The sequence below is a fragment of the Hyaloscypha bicolor genome (genome assembly GCF_002865645.1).
Source record: "Hyaloscypha bicolor E unplaced genomic scaffold K444scaffold_118, whole genome shotgun sequence".
In the NCBI taxonomy this organism is placed as follows: Eukaryota; Fungi; Ascomycota; class Leotiomycetes; order Helotiales; family Hyaloscyphaceae; genus Hyaloscypha; species Hyaloscypha bicolor.
The window spans coordinates 1,842,863-1,859,558 of NW_020194620.1; the positions used below are offsets into that span (position 1 = coordinate 1,842,863).

Genomic DNA, 16,696 nt, shown 5'->3' on the forward strand with positions numbered 1-16,696 from the left:
CACGTGACGAGTGGTAGAATCATCCCCTGTCTCTCTCACTCTCCTTACGGCTAGTTGACAGACGTCGAGTAGAACATAAAAATCAAACGAGAACAGCCCAACACAATGGGCTAGGAACAAATACCCAAGTCTCGACTCTCAGCTGACCGAGTGTCAGCGCTCAAAGAACCAGATGAACTCGAAACATGTTTGCATGAATCGGTGTCTGCATGCTATCGATAGGAAGATCTTCCTCCGCACAGATCGTATGCCCCGTGGTGGATCCTTCTTTTCTTCCACCAAGTCCAGACCTTGTCAGGGGGGTGGATATCAAGTGTATTAAGAACTTTAGGTGTGGCTGAAAATATGGTTGATTGGCGAACAGACAGTGCATCCGTATCATGGAGCGGCACGTGCGGAGATCCAAGAGGTCCCTTCACAAGTTTCATAACTGCGGGTGATATGGCGGTTGTGCAGCCTACGTGGGAGAGAGGAGAGAGGTTTTGCTTCGATCCTATGGGGTTGTTTCAAGTCCGAGGCCCCCTGGCTAGCTTGCCTGAAAAGGAGCACCAAGCGAGACACTAAGAGGCAGATCTGGGACCAACCACAACCTCACAGCTTCTCGCCGTTTAAGTCTTGTCAAACACGCATTCGAATGGCCTACCCGCACTCAAGAAACAGGTCGTCCTACTGGCCGAGCACTCATCCACCTTTCACAAAGATCAGACGCACGAAATGTCCGACGAAGCGGGCGCGGGCTAGTTAGTTCTCTAGCATCTGCTACCACTCGTCTAGCTAAACCCGCGAAACATTTCCTTCGGCTCCTCAAGGCCAACACCTTTCAACGAGTGTTGTACCTCGACACGTACTCCCATATTCACAGATAATCACGCTGGGGTGCCTTGTCAGCGCTCGAGTGGAGCCACAAAGCTTGTCCCTATGTCGCAAACCGACTGGGGGGCAACAGGGAGGCACACGGTCCCCGAATCTGCCACCGAGCTCAGATGCTCAAGAAGGCTTGAGTATTATATGACTTCCACATTTCCCCTTCCGGAAGAGTCAGAAGTACTTTCCCCTTGTTTGTCGTACAACTGTCACTCCTTAAGCTGTTATTCACTTCTTTCTTGTTCTTTACAATAGGAAGGACATTGATTGTTCCACCTGGGCTTTGTCAGAACAATACTTTCTTGACTTCTATTCAAAGAACAAAGACTTCCACATTCATTGAATTATTCCCTACCTTTCTATATATTCGATTCGAAACCTTTTGCCTCGATCTTTCTACAAAGCTTCTGCAAATAATTCCCGCGATACATTGCAAAACCTTCAAAGAAACAACCTTTCAATATGCATTCCTCACAACTTCTCATACGCCTCGGCGCCTCTCTTCTTTGCGCTGCTGGCATCGCAAATGCAAATTACGCAATCACAGACAACTACGATCATACCAACTTCTTCCAACAGTACGACTTCTTCAACGGTGCGGACCCAACACACGGATTCGTCAAGTTCGCTGCCTCCGCTGCTATCGCCAATACAAGTGGTCTAGCCGGACTCAGCAACAATGCAATTTATTTGGGCGTAGACTCAACTACTGTCAATCCTGCTGGTGGTCGGGGTGCTCTCCGCGTGTCGTCGAAGAAAGCCTACACCCACGGCCTCATCATCGCGGACATTGTTCACATGCCGGGTGGAATTTGCGGCGTATGGCCCGCATTTTGGACTTTTGGGCCAAACTGGCCTGCTTCTGGTGAAATCGACATCATAGAAGGGGTCAACGACCAGACTACCGATTCGGTCACCCTCCACACCACACCTGGATGCTCCATGAGTGCTGCTGGCTCTCTCGCGGGTACCACACTTGCAAATCCTGACTGCAGCGGTGACACCGGCTGCAGCGCGAGCACAACAAACACTCAAGGCTATGGCAAGGGCTTCAACTCGATCGGCGGTGGAGTATACGCAACACAGTGGGAGAGTACCGGAATTTACGTTTGGTTCTTCCCTCGCAATGCCATTCCGTCAGATATCACTTCTGGATCTCCCAACCCATCAGCATGGGGAACACCCACAACCATGTTTGCTTCCGGCAGCGGCTGCAATGTCGACCAGCATTTCATGAATCACCAGATCGTGTTCGATACCACGTTTTGCGGCGACTGGGCGGGAGCAAGCAACATTTGGGGAGAATCTTGTCAAAAATCGACCGGAGCCGCTACATGTCAAGGCTTTGTGGCAGCAAATCCTTCAGCTTTCAATGAAGCCTACTGGTTGATCAACTCAGTCAAGGTCTATTCCATTGGTGCTGCTAAGAGAAATGCGGTCGTGCCAACGCCGTTCGTTGCTTAGAGAATGTCAGCCGAGCCGGACTCGAAATTTTCGCTTCTTTGAAAATACTTTTAGATTTGGAGCTTTAGCGTTGATACCTTTGTTTTTTTTTTTTTTGGCGACATGGCGTTGTAAAGAATGGGTGTCAGCGCTTGGTGGCGAGTTATGCGTACATATGACTACCTTTCTTGTCTAAAACATGAACTGCTTAGATTCATACAATTCTTTGTTTGTGGAAATGTGAATAATGCTTTTGATTGTAATGTCTTTGTACCCCCAGAATAACAGACCACGCTTACTTGCAGTCATGCAAATCCCAAGCGCGAGGTTCTTCCCGGACAACAGAATCCTTGAAATAATTCTTCCATCTCTCGAAGTCAAAAGTCCCATCCTCTAGCTCTTACTCATTGGGTCACCTCTCCAAACGAAAATTCTTCCCTCCAATGCCTCTCCACTTTCAAGCTTGATATCACGTTTGCACCAAGTATATGAAGCTGTCTCATAATCTTTTGACATCCCCCATTGCTATTATCTGTTCCAATACTAACTATCGTGCCTGAAATAGGAAGTGGAGAGACAGCAGATGGAACTAGTGCGGGACAGATACCCCGCAACTTGAGCATGAAGTCAGAGACGGTACCACGTAAGAGAGATGGAGGCTCGCTTAGGCAGGGGAGAGTCTGCAGGACCTGAGGGTCCATAAGAGTCCCATAAGTGAAGAGGGGACAGGGCGAGAATGAAGCTGAAGGCAACTAATCTTCGACGTCACTGATTGGTGCTTTGGGAGATGGGAGGTTTGAGCAAGTGGAGGTGGGCTCGATTTGGATACTGGGCCAAGGGGAGGCGGTGGTGAAGGCAAGGTTGTAAGAGATATCTGGTGATGGAAAGACCTTGCTTCTGCTTTGACATTCGTCGCATGGAACTATTTTGTCCACTTTGGAAACACTGTGGAGATTTCTAGCGTTCTAGATAGTTCGTGAAGTTTTATAGAGTTGGGATTAAAATGAGGAAATTCGCTGAGCCTGAGGGTATTTTTGTGCATGAATTGCGGCCTCGGAGACGACGTCACTTCGGGAAATTCTGAGAAACACTCGGTGATTTGAAGGGTCTTCCCAACCGCCTCTTTCACGACTACACCACGGAATCGCCAGTCACAATTTACACGAGGATAGCTTGCCGGATATCCAAATCGCCATTCCCTTTAAAAAGCGCATCTCCAGGAGAGACCAGTCCCTCAAATATGCGGTCCTCAATCCTACGACGAAATCAACAAGTCCTCCGCACTTGCGAAGCTTCTACCCGCCGAACCATCACAACGAACTCTTCACGAACCTCGAAAGCCCCGTTACCAATTTGCCAAGCATGCAGTAAAAAGCTTCTTCAACATCCAGCGCAAAGGCAGTCCCAAAGACGTTTCCAAAGCTCCGCCGCCACCCAAACCAACCCCTCCTCAAACGACTCAGTACGAACTAACCCAATTCCCCAAACACACTATGAATTCTTCCCCAAGACGCTGCCTCAAGGTCCCCCACCCTCTGGACTTTTCCATATCGACATCCGGGAACTGCGACGAGAGTTCCTGCAGCTGCAAGCGGTAGCACATCCTGATCGACATCCACATAACCTGAAGACACGAGCAGAAGCGACATCTGCACGGATCAATGAAGCGTACAAGACATTACAAAACCCTTTATTACGAGCACAATACCTGTTAAGTTTGCGGGGCATAGATGTCGCCGAGGACGAGACAGCGAAGGTGGAAGATCCGGAATTATTAATGGAGGTACTGGATGCGAGAGAAGAGATTGAGAATGCGAGGGAAGAAGAGGAGTTGGAGGAGATGAAGAGGATTAACGAGGAGAGGATCGAGAGGAGTGAGGCGATATTGGATGCGGCGTTTAAGAGGGATGATATTGAAGGGGCGAAGGGGGAGGCGGTTCGGTTGAGGTATTGGGTTAATATTAAGGAGAGCTTGGATGCTTGGGAGAGGGGGAAGCCGATTGTGCTTGTGCATTAAGGTGGGAAGGATGGGAATGAAGGTATTGGATATGGAGAACTTTGCTAGGGAGCACGTAGATCTGAGTGCTCGAGCCACATATTAGATCGAGATACCCAGTGTGTAAAATAGGGCATATCTTCACTCTAGATTTGGAGACGAAGAAAGATCAATCTCTAAAGATATTTCGGGGGTATTATGTACAGGCCCAAAAACTGCCGGGTCTATCTCCATAAGACGCCTCACTGCTCCAAGCCACCCACTGACCTATATGCACATATGCTTCCGCTTCTCATCCATGCTATGAGTAAGTGCCATAAGCAGCATAATCTTGTTCAGGCCGGCCGTAAATCCTAAGCAGATCGACAGCATTCTGATCAGATAGTGTTGACGCATATGGACTGCTATATGTCGTCCTATTCTCAGCTCCCAACGCTTCGAATATTGTCCCAGCCTGCTGCCTCTCCACGGATTCTGCCTCCGGTCCAGGTTTCCTCCTTCTCCTTGGCCCTGGCCTGCCCCTACCACCATTCCCCTTCGGCCCCCCTTTCCCCCCAATAAAAGGAATACCTCTCGCCTTGATAAACCGAGACATCGTAGTCGTCCCTAGCTCCACCCCGGTTCTCTCCTTCACAGCCCTCACCACCTCCTTCAACTCCATCTCCGCATTGCTCTCCACCACCGCCCTTACACTCCGCTCAATCTCATCCTGATCCGCCCCTCTTAGCGCTTTCGGGCCTGGTTTCTTCTTAATATAAGTGCCAGTAGCGTTGATAGTCCTTATGCGGCAGTGGATGAAGCGCACGGATTCGTAGGTGGTGTTGAAGATTGCGGCGATGGCTTTGAGGTCTGGGCGCTTGCCTTGGGAATTTGCTGTATTGATTGCGAGCTCGATAGCTGCGACGACTTCCTTGGGGAGTTGCGGAGCCATTGTACTGCTGCTTGACCTGAAGTGATGTCGAATGTACGAGGCTGGAGGGGACGACAGGGGTAATCCTCGGATGACGATTTCTAAAGCTTATTTTCCAATGGCCCGATCTTCGCAAACTTCACCACCGAGCAGTCTCTGGACTCTGGGAACCGTTCTTGAGACAGAAATGTAATTACACTATGGCACTTCTGAACATTCGTTTCTGTATCAATTGATTGCGAGCCCGCGGGGCTTCGCTCTCGAGTGGCTCAGAGGGATGGCTTCTATTTTCCGAACGGTTTCTTTCACGGCTTGCAGGACGGATGCTTTGCTCAGTAGAAGGATATATGCAAGTCGAATATCTATTACAGGAGCTGCTGCTTTTCACACAGCTCTACAATTGACCTCACGACATACGCAGCGACCGTCTCAACAAAACCGGGCACACCCATCACAGACATCCTCGAGACCCATCCACACCTCACAGCCTCTGCAATCAAATTCAAAGTTCTCCTACGGCATAGCAGCCTCCTTCTCCGCAAAAGATGAGCGCTACAACCCAGACGCAAACGTCTTCAACTTCAACCCCTACAATCGGATCCTCGCTCGTCGAAAAGACACACGGACACGCCCCCGCTCAGGCCAAGATGCCTTCTTCATCTCCCGAGTCAATAATACACCAGACGTTGCGTTTGGGATCGCAGATGGTGTAGGAGGGTGGGCAGATTCTGGTGTGGACCCAGCAGACTTTGCTCATGGATTTTGCGATTATATGGCGCATGCGGCGTATACATATAAAGCAGCAGAATGGAATGGTGGGATGGGAGCTAGAGCCTTGATGCAAAGGGGATATGAGGATATCTGTCGGGATGACAATGTGCTTGCTGGTGGGAGTACTGCCTGCGTTGGTATTGCGAGAGGAGATGGCGGATTGGAGGTGGCGAATCTGGGGGATTCGGGGTATGTGCAGTTGAGGTTGAATGCGATTCACAGTGCTTCGGAACCGCAGACTCATGCGTTCAACACCCCGTACCAGTTGTCGATTGTCCCGGAGAAGGTGCTGGCTCAAGCAGCAGCGTTTGGGGGCGGACAGCTCAGGGACTTCCCGAAGGATGCGAATGTTAGCCACCATGAGTTGAGACATGGGGATGTGATTGTCTTTGCTAGTGATGGAGTCTGGGACAATCTTTCAAGTCAGGAGATCTTAAAGGTTGTGAGCAGGATTATGATTGGTGTTGGGGCTTGGGAACATACAGAGGATGGGGTCAATGTTGGGAGAAGCTTGAATCAGTTTATACTTGCTGATGATGGGAAGAGTGGCGCGGAGGAGATACCCAGCTTGCAGAGCTTCTTGGCTGTGGGGATTACGGGGGAGGCAAAGGCTGCGAGTGTGAATACGAAGAAAGACGGCCCGTTTGCCAGGCAGGTACAGAAATACTACCCGTATGAGAACTGGAGGGGCGGGAAGATGGATGATATTTGCGTGGTTGTTGCTGTTGTATGCGAGGAGGGGAAATAAGACTTCATGGAAAGTGAAGTATAGGTTGTAGGATATTGCATATCTGCCAGGTAGCAGACTTTGTATCACTATCATATGCTATAGAATAGGAAGCTGCAATAGTAACTCAAATGGAGCGTGGAGCGACATTGGCCGGAAGTCAGCTGCAGACTAGACAGTCAAATGGGAGAGTGGTTGATTCAGCTAGGCCTGCGTTTAGCAGTCTCCAGCCTACAAGTGTTGGAACCTCTATTCAAGGCACTTTTCCTTCTACAAATCGTTCATGAGATGCTCTTGCCTCAAATGAGGTACCGACGGAGTGTGTACTAATTAAGAAACCTCATTTTGCCATGCCGCAACAGGCTAAATTTCTTCCACACCAGGCTGCAGAAAATTTGCTTAGTTTTGATAAACCTCGCCGTAGACACCATAAACCTACCCCTCTTAACTACGTTATACATTCTTCTCTAAATACGAAAATGATTTTGGCAAATCTGGCGGAGTCAAGTGCTAGTAGTATAAATAGAGGTCCCCTTCAGTAGCACAAGCTGCCACAACTTTCACCCTGAGCACTACAGAAGAACATATTATATTCTTCAAATTAATTTTCTAAAGTTCAGTAACAACCAGCATCACGACAAGCCTTACCACCTTGATTCTCGCCTCCTCATTTGTTTAGCAGCAACCAGCACCTTCAACCCCCATCCACATCCAAATTGCCACTCCCCCCACCGGAAACCGAACACTCACCATCACCGACGACGACTCTCCTTCAAAAGGGCTTGATAATCAATGCAACGTGGACTTGAGGACAACCTGCGGAGGCGACTTATCATAAGGGACCTGTCTCCCTCTGGTACGGAGAGGAGGGAGACACATTGCACCTTGTGTGTACGCTGTATACCGGCCGAGCAAATTTTGTGCAGAGCTGCCCTTTGACGGACAGCAGTTGTAGTGGGAATTTTGCGTTGAATCGTTATGCGTTCCTTGGTAGAGATTGGGCAGAAGCATTGAGAAACTTGGGGCTCGTATTTGACCAATTCTTTAGCATTAAAACCCTCGATTGTCTCCGCACATGAGATATCAAAAATTGCTTTAGAAAGAGTATCTGTCACTAATCTATTCCGTACTTATTCTCAAGGTATCAAAACATTTCATCCAATATTCTGATGAATATATTCCGAGGGATTGGCGATCAGGAGTTGGAGGGACCTTGTTCTATAACTTTCGGTGCCTAACCAGCTCGCGGTTCTATGTTGCCAACCCCTTAAGACAAAAGTCGTCCAGGCCTTTATTCGCTCGAGTTCCCAAGCGGCCTCTGAGACTCGAGTGTTTTGCTATTCTGGATCTTGCTGTAGCTAACTTTTAATATAGTGTTGAGTACTTTCGGGCCATTATAACTTTTTTTTGGCGACGTTTTTAAACGCCGAGGCGGTTTGAGAATCGTAGCCTCGCATTCTCAGCCTCGTATCACGACCCAGCAGGATGGATCCATCAATCAAAAGCTTCCATTCACGAAGTGGGTGCCAAGGATTGCACCAGCCACCAATCCTGATCATATTTTACCCCTGAGCCGACGAATAAGGCTAAATGTCTCTTATATCAACACTCACTTCTCCTTTCCATTCCAGTCTGTCCTTATTCTCTCGATCATCAATCTTACGATGATACCGACAAAACGCACCTCCCTCCCTCTCCTCCTCCTTCTCGCAATCCGACACCGATGGCGCCGAGTCCTCATCCTGCTCTCCCTCCTGTACCTGCTCAATGCATATAACAACCAAAAACATCCCTTCACAACCAAACCACATACCATCACCTCTCTGTCTCTCGAATACGAACGCGCACACCTTTCCCCAAGCTCGTCTCATCGCCAACTCCTCCCCCTGTCCGAAGCATCCGCCCTCTGCTCAGCACACAACTGGCGCCCATGGCCACACCGAGGGAATGGGGGACGAAAAGTCTACGACCTATTCATGCTAAACGATGAGTTAGACTGGCTTGAAATCCGACTCCATACATTAGCACCATACGTTGATTACTTTGTTATTTTGGAGAGCGCTGTGACGTTCACGAAGCAGGAGAAGAAGTTAGTGCTGAAAGAGAATTGGGACAGGTTTAAAGAGTGGCATGGCATGATTATCTATAAAGAAGTTACCGGGATGCCTGTCGATGCGCGGCGGACGTGGGATTTAGAGGATTTCCAGAGGAACGCAATGGTGCTGCAGGGATTGGGGAGTGTAGAGGGGACGGAGAAGGCGGCCAAAAAGGGAGATGTGTTGATCGTTAGTGATGTTGATGAGATTCCGCGGCCAGTTAGTGTGGTGTTGTTGAGGGAGTGCAGGACGCAGAAGAGGGTGACAATTAGAAGTGTGTTCTATTATTATGGGTTTCAGTATCGGCATAAAGGGAAGCAGTGGAGCCATCCGCAGGCTACGGTTTATGCGGAGAGAAGGACGATCTTGCCGGTGGATTTGAGGAATGGGGAGGATAGCAAGATTTATTTTTTCTGGACGTGGTGGGATAAAGCGGAGTTGTGGAATGGAGGGTGGCATTGTAGTACTTGCTTTAAGACCGTGGAGGAGGTGTTGAGCAAGATGAGGAGCTTTAGTCATGTCGCGTTGAATCAAGAGCCATTTAGGGATCGGGCGAGGATTGTGGATAGGGTGCGGAAGGGGCTCGATTTGTGGGATCGGAAGGGGGAGGTATATGATGAGATTTATGGGAATGTGGATATCCCCGAGTATTTGAAGGAGGATAGGGAGAGGTGGGAGTTCTTACTGGACCGGAGTGGGAGCAATGCCGCTTTCCAAGATTATGATCCCAGTGCGACTGCTGGCGATTGAGCGCTGGGAGACAGACAATCGATCAAGAAACTTGGAGTCTGTGATCACAGCACGTGAAAGCGGCTGCTACCGTGGAGACCCTTGGGTAGATCTGCTACCAGTGATCCGGGCCCTATGTAAGACAAGACCACAAGCCCCATGGCACACTTGTGATTAGTCCTCAGGAAACGTTTCATGTATAAAATCTCCCCCTGGTAAGATCGAGGGATGATCTATCCCTAGATTCAGTAGACTTGGTAGACTTTGTCCAAGCATCAGTCATGTCAGACAAGATTGTACGAAAGACATGAATCCCTCTCACACAACATTATCCCGGGCGCTCAGTTGTATGAACTATTTTCCTTGTTGAGATGGCTAGAAACTCTTATAGACAACGCATTCAACGCAAATTTGTGTTTCAACAGTGCAGAATGCAGCAGACGCGAACCATAGTGTGACGAAATAATCAGGACAGAAATCCTGGGTTACCTTGGTAATTCATCTGATACTGTAACACCAGGCAGTGGCAGTTCTTCTCCGCGCAGTGGAATACGGCTACACACATATTCCGTGATGCCTCGGTGAGTTTGTCGGCGATTTGCACCGATCACTGCTTTCTTGGAGGTTCTTCGGTGGGAGGAGAGAGGATATATATGGCAGGGGTAGGGAGCGATTTGTGGTGGCTTCGAGGAGACGTCCGTAACCTTCAGGGAGTAGGGCCGTATCTTGCATGGTGGAGGATTTGCCTTGCAGATAGCCCGTTGCAACGGGCGGGAGGCAGAAAAGTTCGAGGCCCAAAAGTACAATTGCTGGTCGATAGCCTACATCGTTAGGAAATTCCAGGACGACTTTCTTCTCCTCCGAGGACCATTTCGAAATCTATATTGGTGAACGAGGTGGCAATTTTGTGCTCCATGAGGTGTTTGCCTACTGGTATATCTGGTCGGGCTTCACCCACAGCGTTACAGATTCGGGGAACCGAGAATTGGTACTCGTCAGGTCTCTTCGGTGTGCCTCGAGGGAAACAGCACCGCGCAGCTTTGAATTCTCATTGCAGCGAATAGCCGCCATATCCCGGCCCGACGTCTGGAAATGTCTGGGTCTCGGCTCTGGGCGTTGGTTGATGACATGAGAAGCGTTTAAAACCAAAAAGCAAATCCGCGAATGGCGACTCTACCTTGGAAACGGACGCAATGACCCGTTCTTGACATCCAGTGGGACTGACAACGGGATGGTCCTCGGGGCTGATTTGATATCCTCCAATCAATAAAATGCAAGGAAAGCAAACATTTGAATTATAGTTTGTGATAGAAGTGCAAATGTGAGCCGTCTCTAAGCTTTCATTTGGTGGACTTGCTGATCTTCCTCGGAGCGTAATTGTATGTATATGGAGATCCGAAAAGGTAGACATGGTCTCTCCGGAGTGGTCGCCACCGCTGGTCTCGTGTGACATCTTCCGGGTGTCGAGTCGAATCGATGTGCTCAATGCAGCTTTCCTGATCTCCTCTGCGCCCCTTTCGATTGATTGGATCAAAATCTTCCCACCCCATGTCAAGAAGCATGAAACTCTAACCTGATCCGGAGGGCTGGGTCGGCTCGACGGCTGCGATTATGCGGGGATCCATCAACCTCACGTCTTCTCTCGAGCACGCTGGAGAAAGTATCACGAGCAACCCAACGAATCCTATCAACTTCTAGACCAAGGCTGCATGTGAGACCTCGGCGGCGAGATGGCAGAGGCCAGACACCAAAGGATGCCGAATACGTGGTGTTGTGGGCGGATCTTTCTGATCCGGAAAGAAGCAAGGAATGCTTTCTTTTGCAGCGCGTCATCCGGACTTTTTTCGCAGCCTTCTGGTGTGAGGTCTATTGCTTTTGAGTTGAGTGACACCGGCGGAGGGCAAATTGAGACCAACGGAGCCTTTTTGGTGGCCCAGGAAAGCGCCATTGGACTGTATTCGTAGGTGCCGGCGCCTCATCCTCTCTCCAGCCTCCTGTACACCATCTCGCCGTTTGAAAGCACCAATCGAGGAGCTTCGAGGCCCCTGAACCCCGCTCCCGATGGATTGACTCAAAAGCACGTAAACATCCCAAGGCTGTTCTGGGTGTGTGGAGGCGCCACGCTTGTCAGCTCGCAGCACATGCACAGCACGCTGCGCTCTATATGACAGGTGCATGACCCTTCATAACACGAATACTCAAGCTCTAGTTGAACACTAGAACCTCGAGATCTCCAGCCCTTGCCTCACCTACAACCCAGCGGCAGTGACACAGCGTCTGCAGTAGCTCGCGGCTGACAACTCCTACCAACGACACTGCATAGCTCGGCCTAGCGGCGCAAGAGGCGGGAGCACAGACAGTTGAGGCACCTTGACCAAATCAAGCTGGTTGTCCTTTGGAATTTTCTTTGCGAGTGGCAATTTCTGCTTGTTGTGTTGGCTGTGTTGCGCTGTGTTGTGTGGCCACGCTTCATGAGGCCCTCGAGTTCCTTCCCTCCTCAATACAGACATCGCCAAAGGAAAACACGTCTGGGAGGGCAAACATTGGCCCAAACCTCGCTCCGCGTTCTCTTCACTTCCTCCGCACCACACTCCTGCTCCACCTTTGCATTTCAACCCCTCCACAGCAGCATTCTCATTCTCAAGGTAGATTCTGCTTTCAGGCGAAGAGCCGTCCCGCATCCTGACATCAGCTCCGCTTGGAGGCTTTCGTCTTGTCCGGCCTCCCATTACAGAAGAAGCGCACCGGCCCCTGCCGCATTCTTCCTCAACGCGGACCCAAAGCCGGAAGGTACATAGTCCCCTTTCTCTTTCGTGATTTTCTTTCCTATCGAGTTTGATAACTTATATCGTGTTGTAAACTCCCAAATCATGAAGGTTTACGCTAACAGCCGTGGTTAGGTTGACTGTTGAACTCGAAAGAAATAGCCACAAGTACCTCTATGGGTCCAGCCCTACGTCAGCATTGAGGGAATCGACGGTCATTCATTGGGCTCTCTCCTTTGTTTTTGCTCCGGCAACAGAGGCTATACTGTGACTCTGCACCTCTTGCAGTAGCATATCTGAGTGGACCCAGGGTGAGCGAGCGTCTTTGACAAGCCCCGGTCCTAACTGAATTCACCGCGCCGATCATCGGCTGAAAGACGTGGCCTCTTGAAGGCGAACGGTTTTGGTCCTTTCAAGCTTGAGCACTAGCCGACCTCGCAACGGCATTATCATCCAGTAGGTATCCCCATCCGATCACACCTCCGTCTTCAACCACTTTCACCCCGTACCCTTTTCCCACAACTCCATCTCCTCCACCCCTTATGTTTTCCCCTTCATCATAGAACAACCGAAACCTTTTCCCAGGCTATTACCGCCTGGAATAACCGTTTGTCTCTTGTTGATTGCAAGAAAGGCCTACGCACCGCGATCTAACCTTTTGACAGGCACCAAAGCGCGCGTCATCCGATCTTTCGAGCCTTCTCCGGGGCGAACCAATTGATCTCACTAATGAGAACTACTGTAAACTGAACGGTAAGCTCTTGACAACCTATTTCCAGCAGATGTCGATGTCGCGTGTAGCTAATGTACATCTCCTTCAAGGTGAACGAAAACCGGCGGGGCCTTTTTTCAGACTCTTCCAAGGATTTCAATCTCCAGTAGTAGATCTCTAAATCTCATCATCATTGAACTTTCAGGATGGCGTTTTCTCAAGATATTGAAGACTCTGGCCGTCCAAAGAAGCTTCATAATAAAGCCTCAGTTCCCTCCATAGAGAGGAAGCAACCAGGCACAAACTTCATGGGCAAGTTATTTGGCAAGCAGCCAGAGAACAAAGGCAGACAGGAAGACTCTTTGGGACCGGAGATCGGCGATATTAGCCGAATGGCATACTTGGGCAACCTGAAGCCTGCTGTGTTCGTCCGGCCAAATGACCCATCACACCAAGGCTCTCAAATGCAACCTCGTAGAGAAGAAGGCCTTCCTCCCCGGGGAGCACGCTCGGAAGACGGATCAGATTCGTTTGTGTCTCCTATTACTCGAGCACGTAACCGTGCGGAGACGGATGCAATCCTAACCGGCCGCGTCTCAGAAGAGGACCCAGAGTTCGCTGCGGAGGAAGATACTTTCGATAATAGTGCCGAACATGCCGAACAAGAAAATTTTGATAACAATTTCGAACATCCCGAGCGAGAAGGTTTCAACAGCAATTTCGAATATGCCGAGCGAGACGCTTTCAACATTGACGAGAGTGACAATGTCAATGATGTTTGCGGATCCTCTGAGGAATGCACTGTCGAGTGTGTTTCTTTGCAACGTGATACGCCTCGTGCAGACACTCCCGATCTCAATACTAAGCAGCAAATCGAGTACGTCGCCGTCATCAACGGGCAAGGCCGCGCGGGAGCTGAGCAGTGGAAGCACTACCTCGAGTGCTATACGAATGTATGTGCTTTGGCCCTGTTTCCCTTTTCCCGTAATACTTGATGCTGATGCTGATTGCTTCCAGGGCCAATTCAGCTTAATCAGACCCCCGCCTCCACCTCAGTACAGCCGCAACTTTAGATTCCTCAGCGCAGTCTACCCTCCGAACGAGGCTGAGAGGCTGTCACTGTGCGCCAAGTATGATATTGTATGGGCCCACGGATCTGAATGTGAGAAGCTCGGTCTACTGGTTGCTCAAACCATCAAGAGATTTGGCGCGCTCTCCGGATGCGTCAGCTTCTTCGATGAGCAGAATGAGGTGGTCAAGATTGAGAGCGGATACCAGCGATCGCTGATTGACCGTAATACCAGCATTGCAGCTCATGTTCTGTACGCTTCGGACGTCATGGTTGTGTTGGATACAAAACAGGTTTGTGCGACCACTTCTTCGTATATTTCTTGATGCTGATGGTATAGGACTGGCGATTTGAAAACAATCCGCTCGTGGACTTCAAGCCAAGGATCCGATTCTTTGCTGGAGCACCATTACTGTCTACTGGAGGTGAGGTGGTCGGCGTTCTCTCAGTATTTGGAAAGGAGCCTCGAATTGCCTTCACCCCTCAGCAGCGTAGTGAGCTTGCAGAGTTCGGCAAGGATGTCATGAAGGAGCTCAACTTTCTAGCCGACACTTTGACGGACCCCGATTTAAGAACTACCCCACTTCTTGAACGGGACTCTATCATAAATGGTGTCTACAAGCCTCGAAACTTAAGGTCACCACTAAGACTATACAGTACAGAAGATGTAGAGCCGAACCTTATGCCATCTGCACTTCAATGCCAAATGAAGTCTCCGATGACAAACTCTCGACCCTTTATCAACAGCCAGAACAACTTTGGTCCTCATGGCGACCCAACGCCTCCTTCGTCTTCAGAGTCACACAACAACAGCTTCTTCAACAAGCCACAAAGCTTCGGCAAGAACTATGAGCAACTCTGCGAGGATCCGGTGCTCAACGGCCAGGCAACCTCGGGTTCTGGAAACCGTCGTGTTTCAACTCCCCGCCCATTCTCCTCTTCTGACCTTACCTCTATCCACCCGCATCCCCCGAATACTCCAGACCGTTCCCTCATGGAGGAGGACCTGTCCCAACAGACGCTGTTCGACTTGACTGTTGAAGGTTTTTTCCATCTTTCAGATGATGATTGTGCGGAGCAATCACGATTCGAGCAACCGAAGCAACAAGTTGACTACATCGACAGAGTAATTAGCGCACATCAGACGCAGACGCCTCGAAGCATTCCAGCCGATGGCACTGAGAGAGGCAGCCACAAGAGACCTGTCGCCAACGCCAAAGCGCGAAGTGCCGAACTAAACAATCCTTTTGTCGGACAATCCATGGGAGAAATGGACAGCAACCACCCGTCAAGTTCGACGGCACTCGCCCGAATTCCCCCTCCTCCGATGAAGACCCCTCCGAGCATGGCATCTTCGTCGGCAAACGAAATCCCTCAAAAGAAGAACAAAGACCGAGATATGGGTCAGGCGTGCAGTGACTTCGCTAATTTGTATGACTACGATCTGATTTATTGTGTTGTTCTCAAGGAAGACCTACATGTCGAAACTGGATTGCGGATGCGACCTCTGCTTGCCTATGGCCAACATGGCACTAAAGCGCTACCTGAGCTAACACCTGAGATCCACCTCCGTGCCCTTCGCTCCAAGGACTGCGTGGAGTGGCACAACATGCAATGCGAGTACAAAGCCGGCGACTACGCTATAGGCTACATGCTTCCTGTCCATCCAGAAGATGTCGAAAGTGGAACTGGTGTTGTCTTGGGAGCGTTCCGACTACCAAGAGCTCATGGGTATGAGGAGAGACACCCTGACCAGGAGAGACAAACCCTTATCGACTTTGCCAAGAAATTTTCCACTATGTGTCTACCCAAATCACGCCTGCCGACTGAGAGATGGGAGACCGAATGGTCCACGCAAGGCTTTAAAGGCCAACCTACGATCAAGAGATCCCACACCGACCATGTCGCCTCTAGTGCCTTTCCAGCAAATGAGGCTGTCGAGGTCACGTTTGGTGACGAGGCTTCCTACAAGTACTCGACAAATGTTAGTCATTCCGCGTTCACACCCAGCCCCTTTCCCGGAAGTGAGGCCACGGAAGCTTCCTTTGATGAAGAGCGTGTCTACCAAGCCTCCAGAAATGCCGTACCCAATCCCGTCTGGAATCCATTTAACCCGGTCGCGCAAAATCCATATAACCCGGTCGCCCAAGGTCCATTCAGTCCGATGATCCAAAATCCATTCAACCCGGTTGCCTATGGCCGATTCAATCCGGTCACGCATGATCCATTCAACCCGGTCGAACATGCTCCTCTTAGCGAAGAGGATTCTCACGGGTCCACGACAGAGGCAAGCCATGCCGACGTCTACCCACGCAAGATGGAAGTTGTACAGGCTAAAACCAGCAACGGCCGCAAGTTTTCAAAAACTGTTAAGCGATTCGGAGCCGAAATGGTTCAACAAATGGGTCGTGGAGGCTTTGCTTAGAAGCAGACACACAGTTAGGCTTATTCAACCCAAGGTCATCGAACAGGACCTCTTCCACCTTGAAAAATCTCCTGGCTCTCAATTGATCCAGTGCGTTGACGGCATCTGTGCAGCTCCATCCTATAATATAAGGACTCATCGAAGGCATAAAAATCTTTCACACTATTGAGTCCTTTTTCAGTTCTTGTC

The 16,696-nt window shown here is 49.9% G+C and overlaps 8 protein-coding genes across 8 annotated transcripts; 6 read left to right on the plus strand and 2 right to left on the minus strand.

The window, feature by feature from the left end:
- The first annotated feature begins 1,012 nt into the window (after positions 1–1,012).
- Positions 1,013–2,478, plus strand: K444DRAFT_616431 (glycoside hydrolase family 16 protein). The gene has a single exon (XM_024880921.1). It carries the CDS (start codon positions 1,327–1,329, stop codon positions 2,326–2,328), a length of 1,002 nt encoding a protein of 333 aa, XP_024733484.1. The 5' UTR covers positions 1,013–1,326; the 3' UTR covers positions 2,329–2,478.
- K444DRAFT_616432 (uncharacterized protein) lies at positions 2,454–3,311 on the minus strand. The gene has a single exon (XM_024880922.1). The coding sequence runs from the start codon at positions 3,006–3,008 to the stop codon at positions 2,712–2,714; it is 297 nt and encodes a 98-aa protein (XP_024733485.1). The 5' UTR covers positions 3,009–3,311; the 3' UTR covers positions 2,454–2,711.
- Positions 3,312–3,787: 476 nt separating this feature from the next.
- K444DRAFT_488066 (Co-chaperone Hsc20) lies at positions 3,788–4,324 on the plus strand (the record flags this gene model as incomplete). Its single annotated transcript, XM_024873156.1, has 1 exon — positions 3,788–4,324. A coding segment is annotated over one exon (537 nt), but the record flags the coding sequence as incomplete, so codon positions are not given.
- A 140-nt stretch (positions 4,325–4,464) lies between these two features.
- On the minus strand, positions 4,465–5,344 carry K444DRAFT_68951 (uncharacterized protein). Its single transcript, XM_024887741.1, has one exon. The coding sequence runs from the start codon at positions 5,232–5,234 to the stop codon at positions 4,605–4,607; it is 630 nt and encodes a 209-aa protein (XP_024733487.1). The 5' UTR covers positions 5,235–5,344; the 3' UTR covers positions 4,465–4,604.
- Positions 5,345–5,359: 15 nt separating this feature from the next.
- Positions 5,360–7,067, plus strand: K444DRAFT_616435 (protein serine/threonine phosphatase 2C). Its single transcript, XM_024880923.1, has one exon. The coding sequence runs from the start codon at positions 5,491–5,493 to the stop codon at positions 6,730–6,732; it is 1,242 nt and encodes a 413-aa protein (XP_024733488.1). The 5' UTR covers positions 5,360–5,490; the 3' UTR covers positions 6,733–7,067.
- A 1,194-nt stretch (positions 7,068–8,261) lies between these two features.
- Positions 8,262–9,919, plus strand: K444DRAFT_616436 (glycosyltransferase family 17 protein). The gene has a single exon (XM_024880924.1). It carries the CDS (start codon positions 8,376–8,378, stop codon positions 9,555–9,557), a length of 1,182 nt encoding a protein of 393 aa, XP_024733489.1. The 5' UTR covers positions 8,262–8,375; the 3' UTR covers positions 9,558–9,919.
- A 1,941-nt stretch (positions 9,920–11,860) lies between these two features.
- K444DRAFT_69002 (uncharacterized protein) lies at positions 11,861–12,757 on the plus strand. The gene is made up of 2 exons (XM_024887755.1): positions 11,861–12,326; positions 12,427–12,757. Exons 1-2 carry the CDS (start codon positions 12,008–12,010, stop codon positions 12,570–12,572), a joined length of 465 nt encoding a protein of 154 aa, XP_024733490.1. The 5' UTR covers positions 11,861–12,007; the 3' UTR covers positions 12,573–12,757.
- A 209-nt stretch (positions 12,758–12,966) lies between these two features.
- K444DRAFT_69003 (uncharacterized protein) lies at positions 12,967–16,648 on the plus strand. Its single transcript, XM_024887757.1, has 4 exons — positions 12,967–13,054; positions 13,124–13,966; positions 14,031–14,375; positions 14,423–16,648. Exons 2-4 carry the CDS (start codon positions 13,220–13,222, stop codon positions 16,505–16,507), a joined length of 3,177 nt encoding a protein of 1,058 aa, XP_024733491.1. The 5' UTR covers positions 12,967–13,054; positions 13,124–13,219; the 3' UTR covers positions 16,508–16,648.
- The last annotated feature ends 48 nt before the right edge of the window (positions 16,649–16,696 follow it).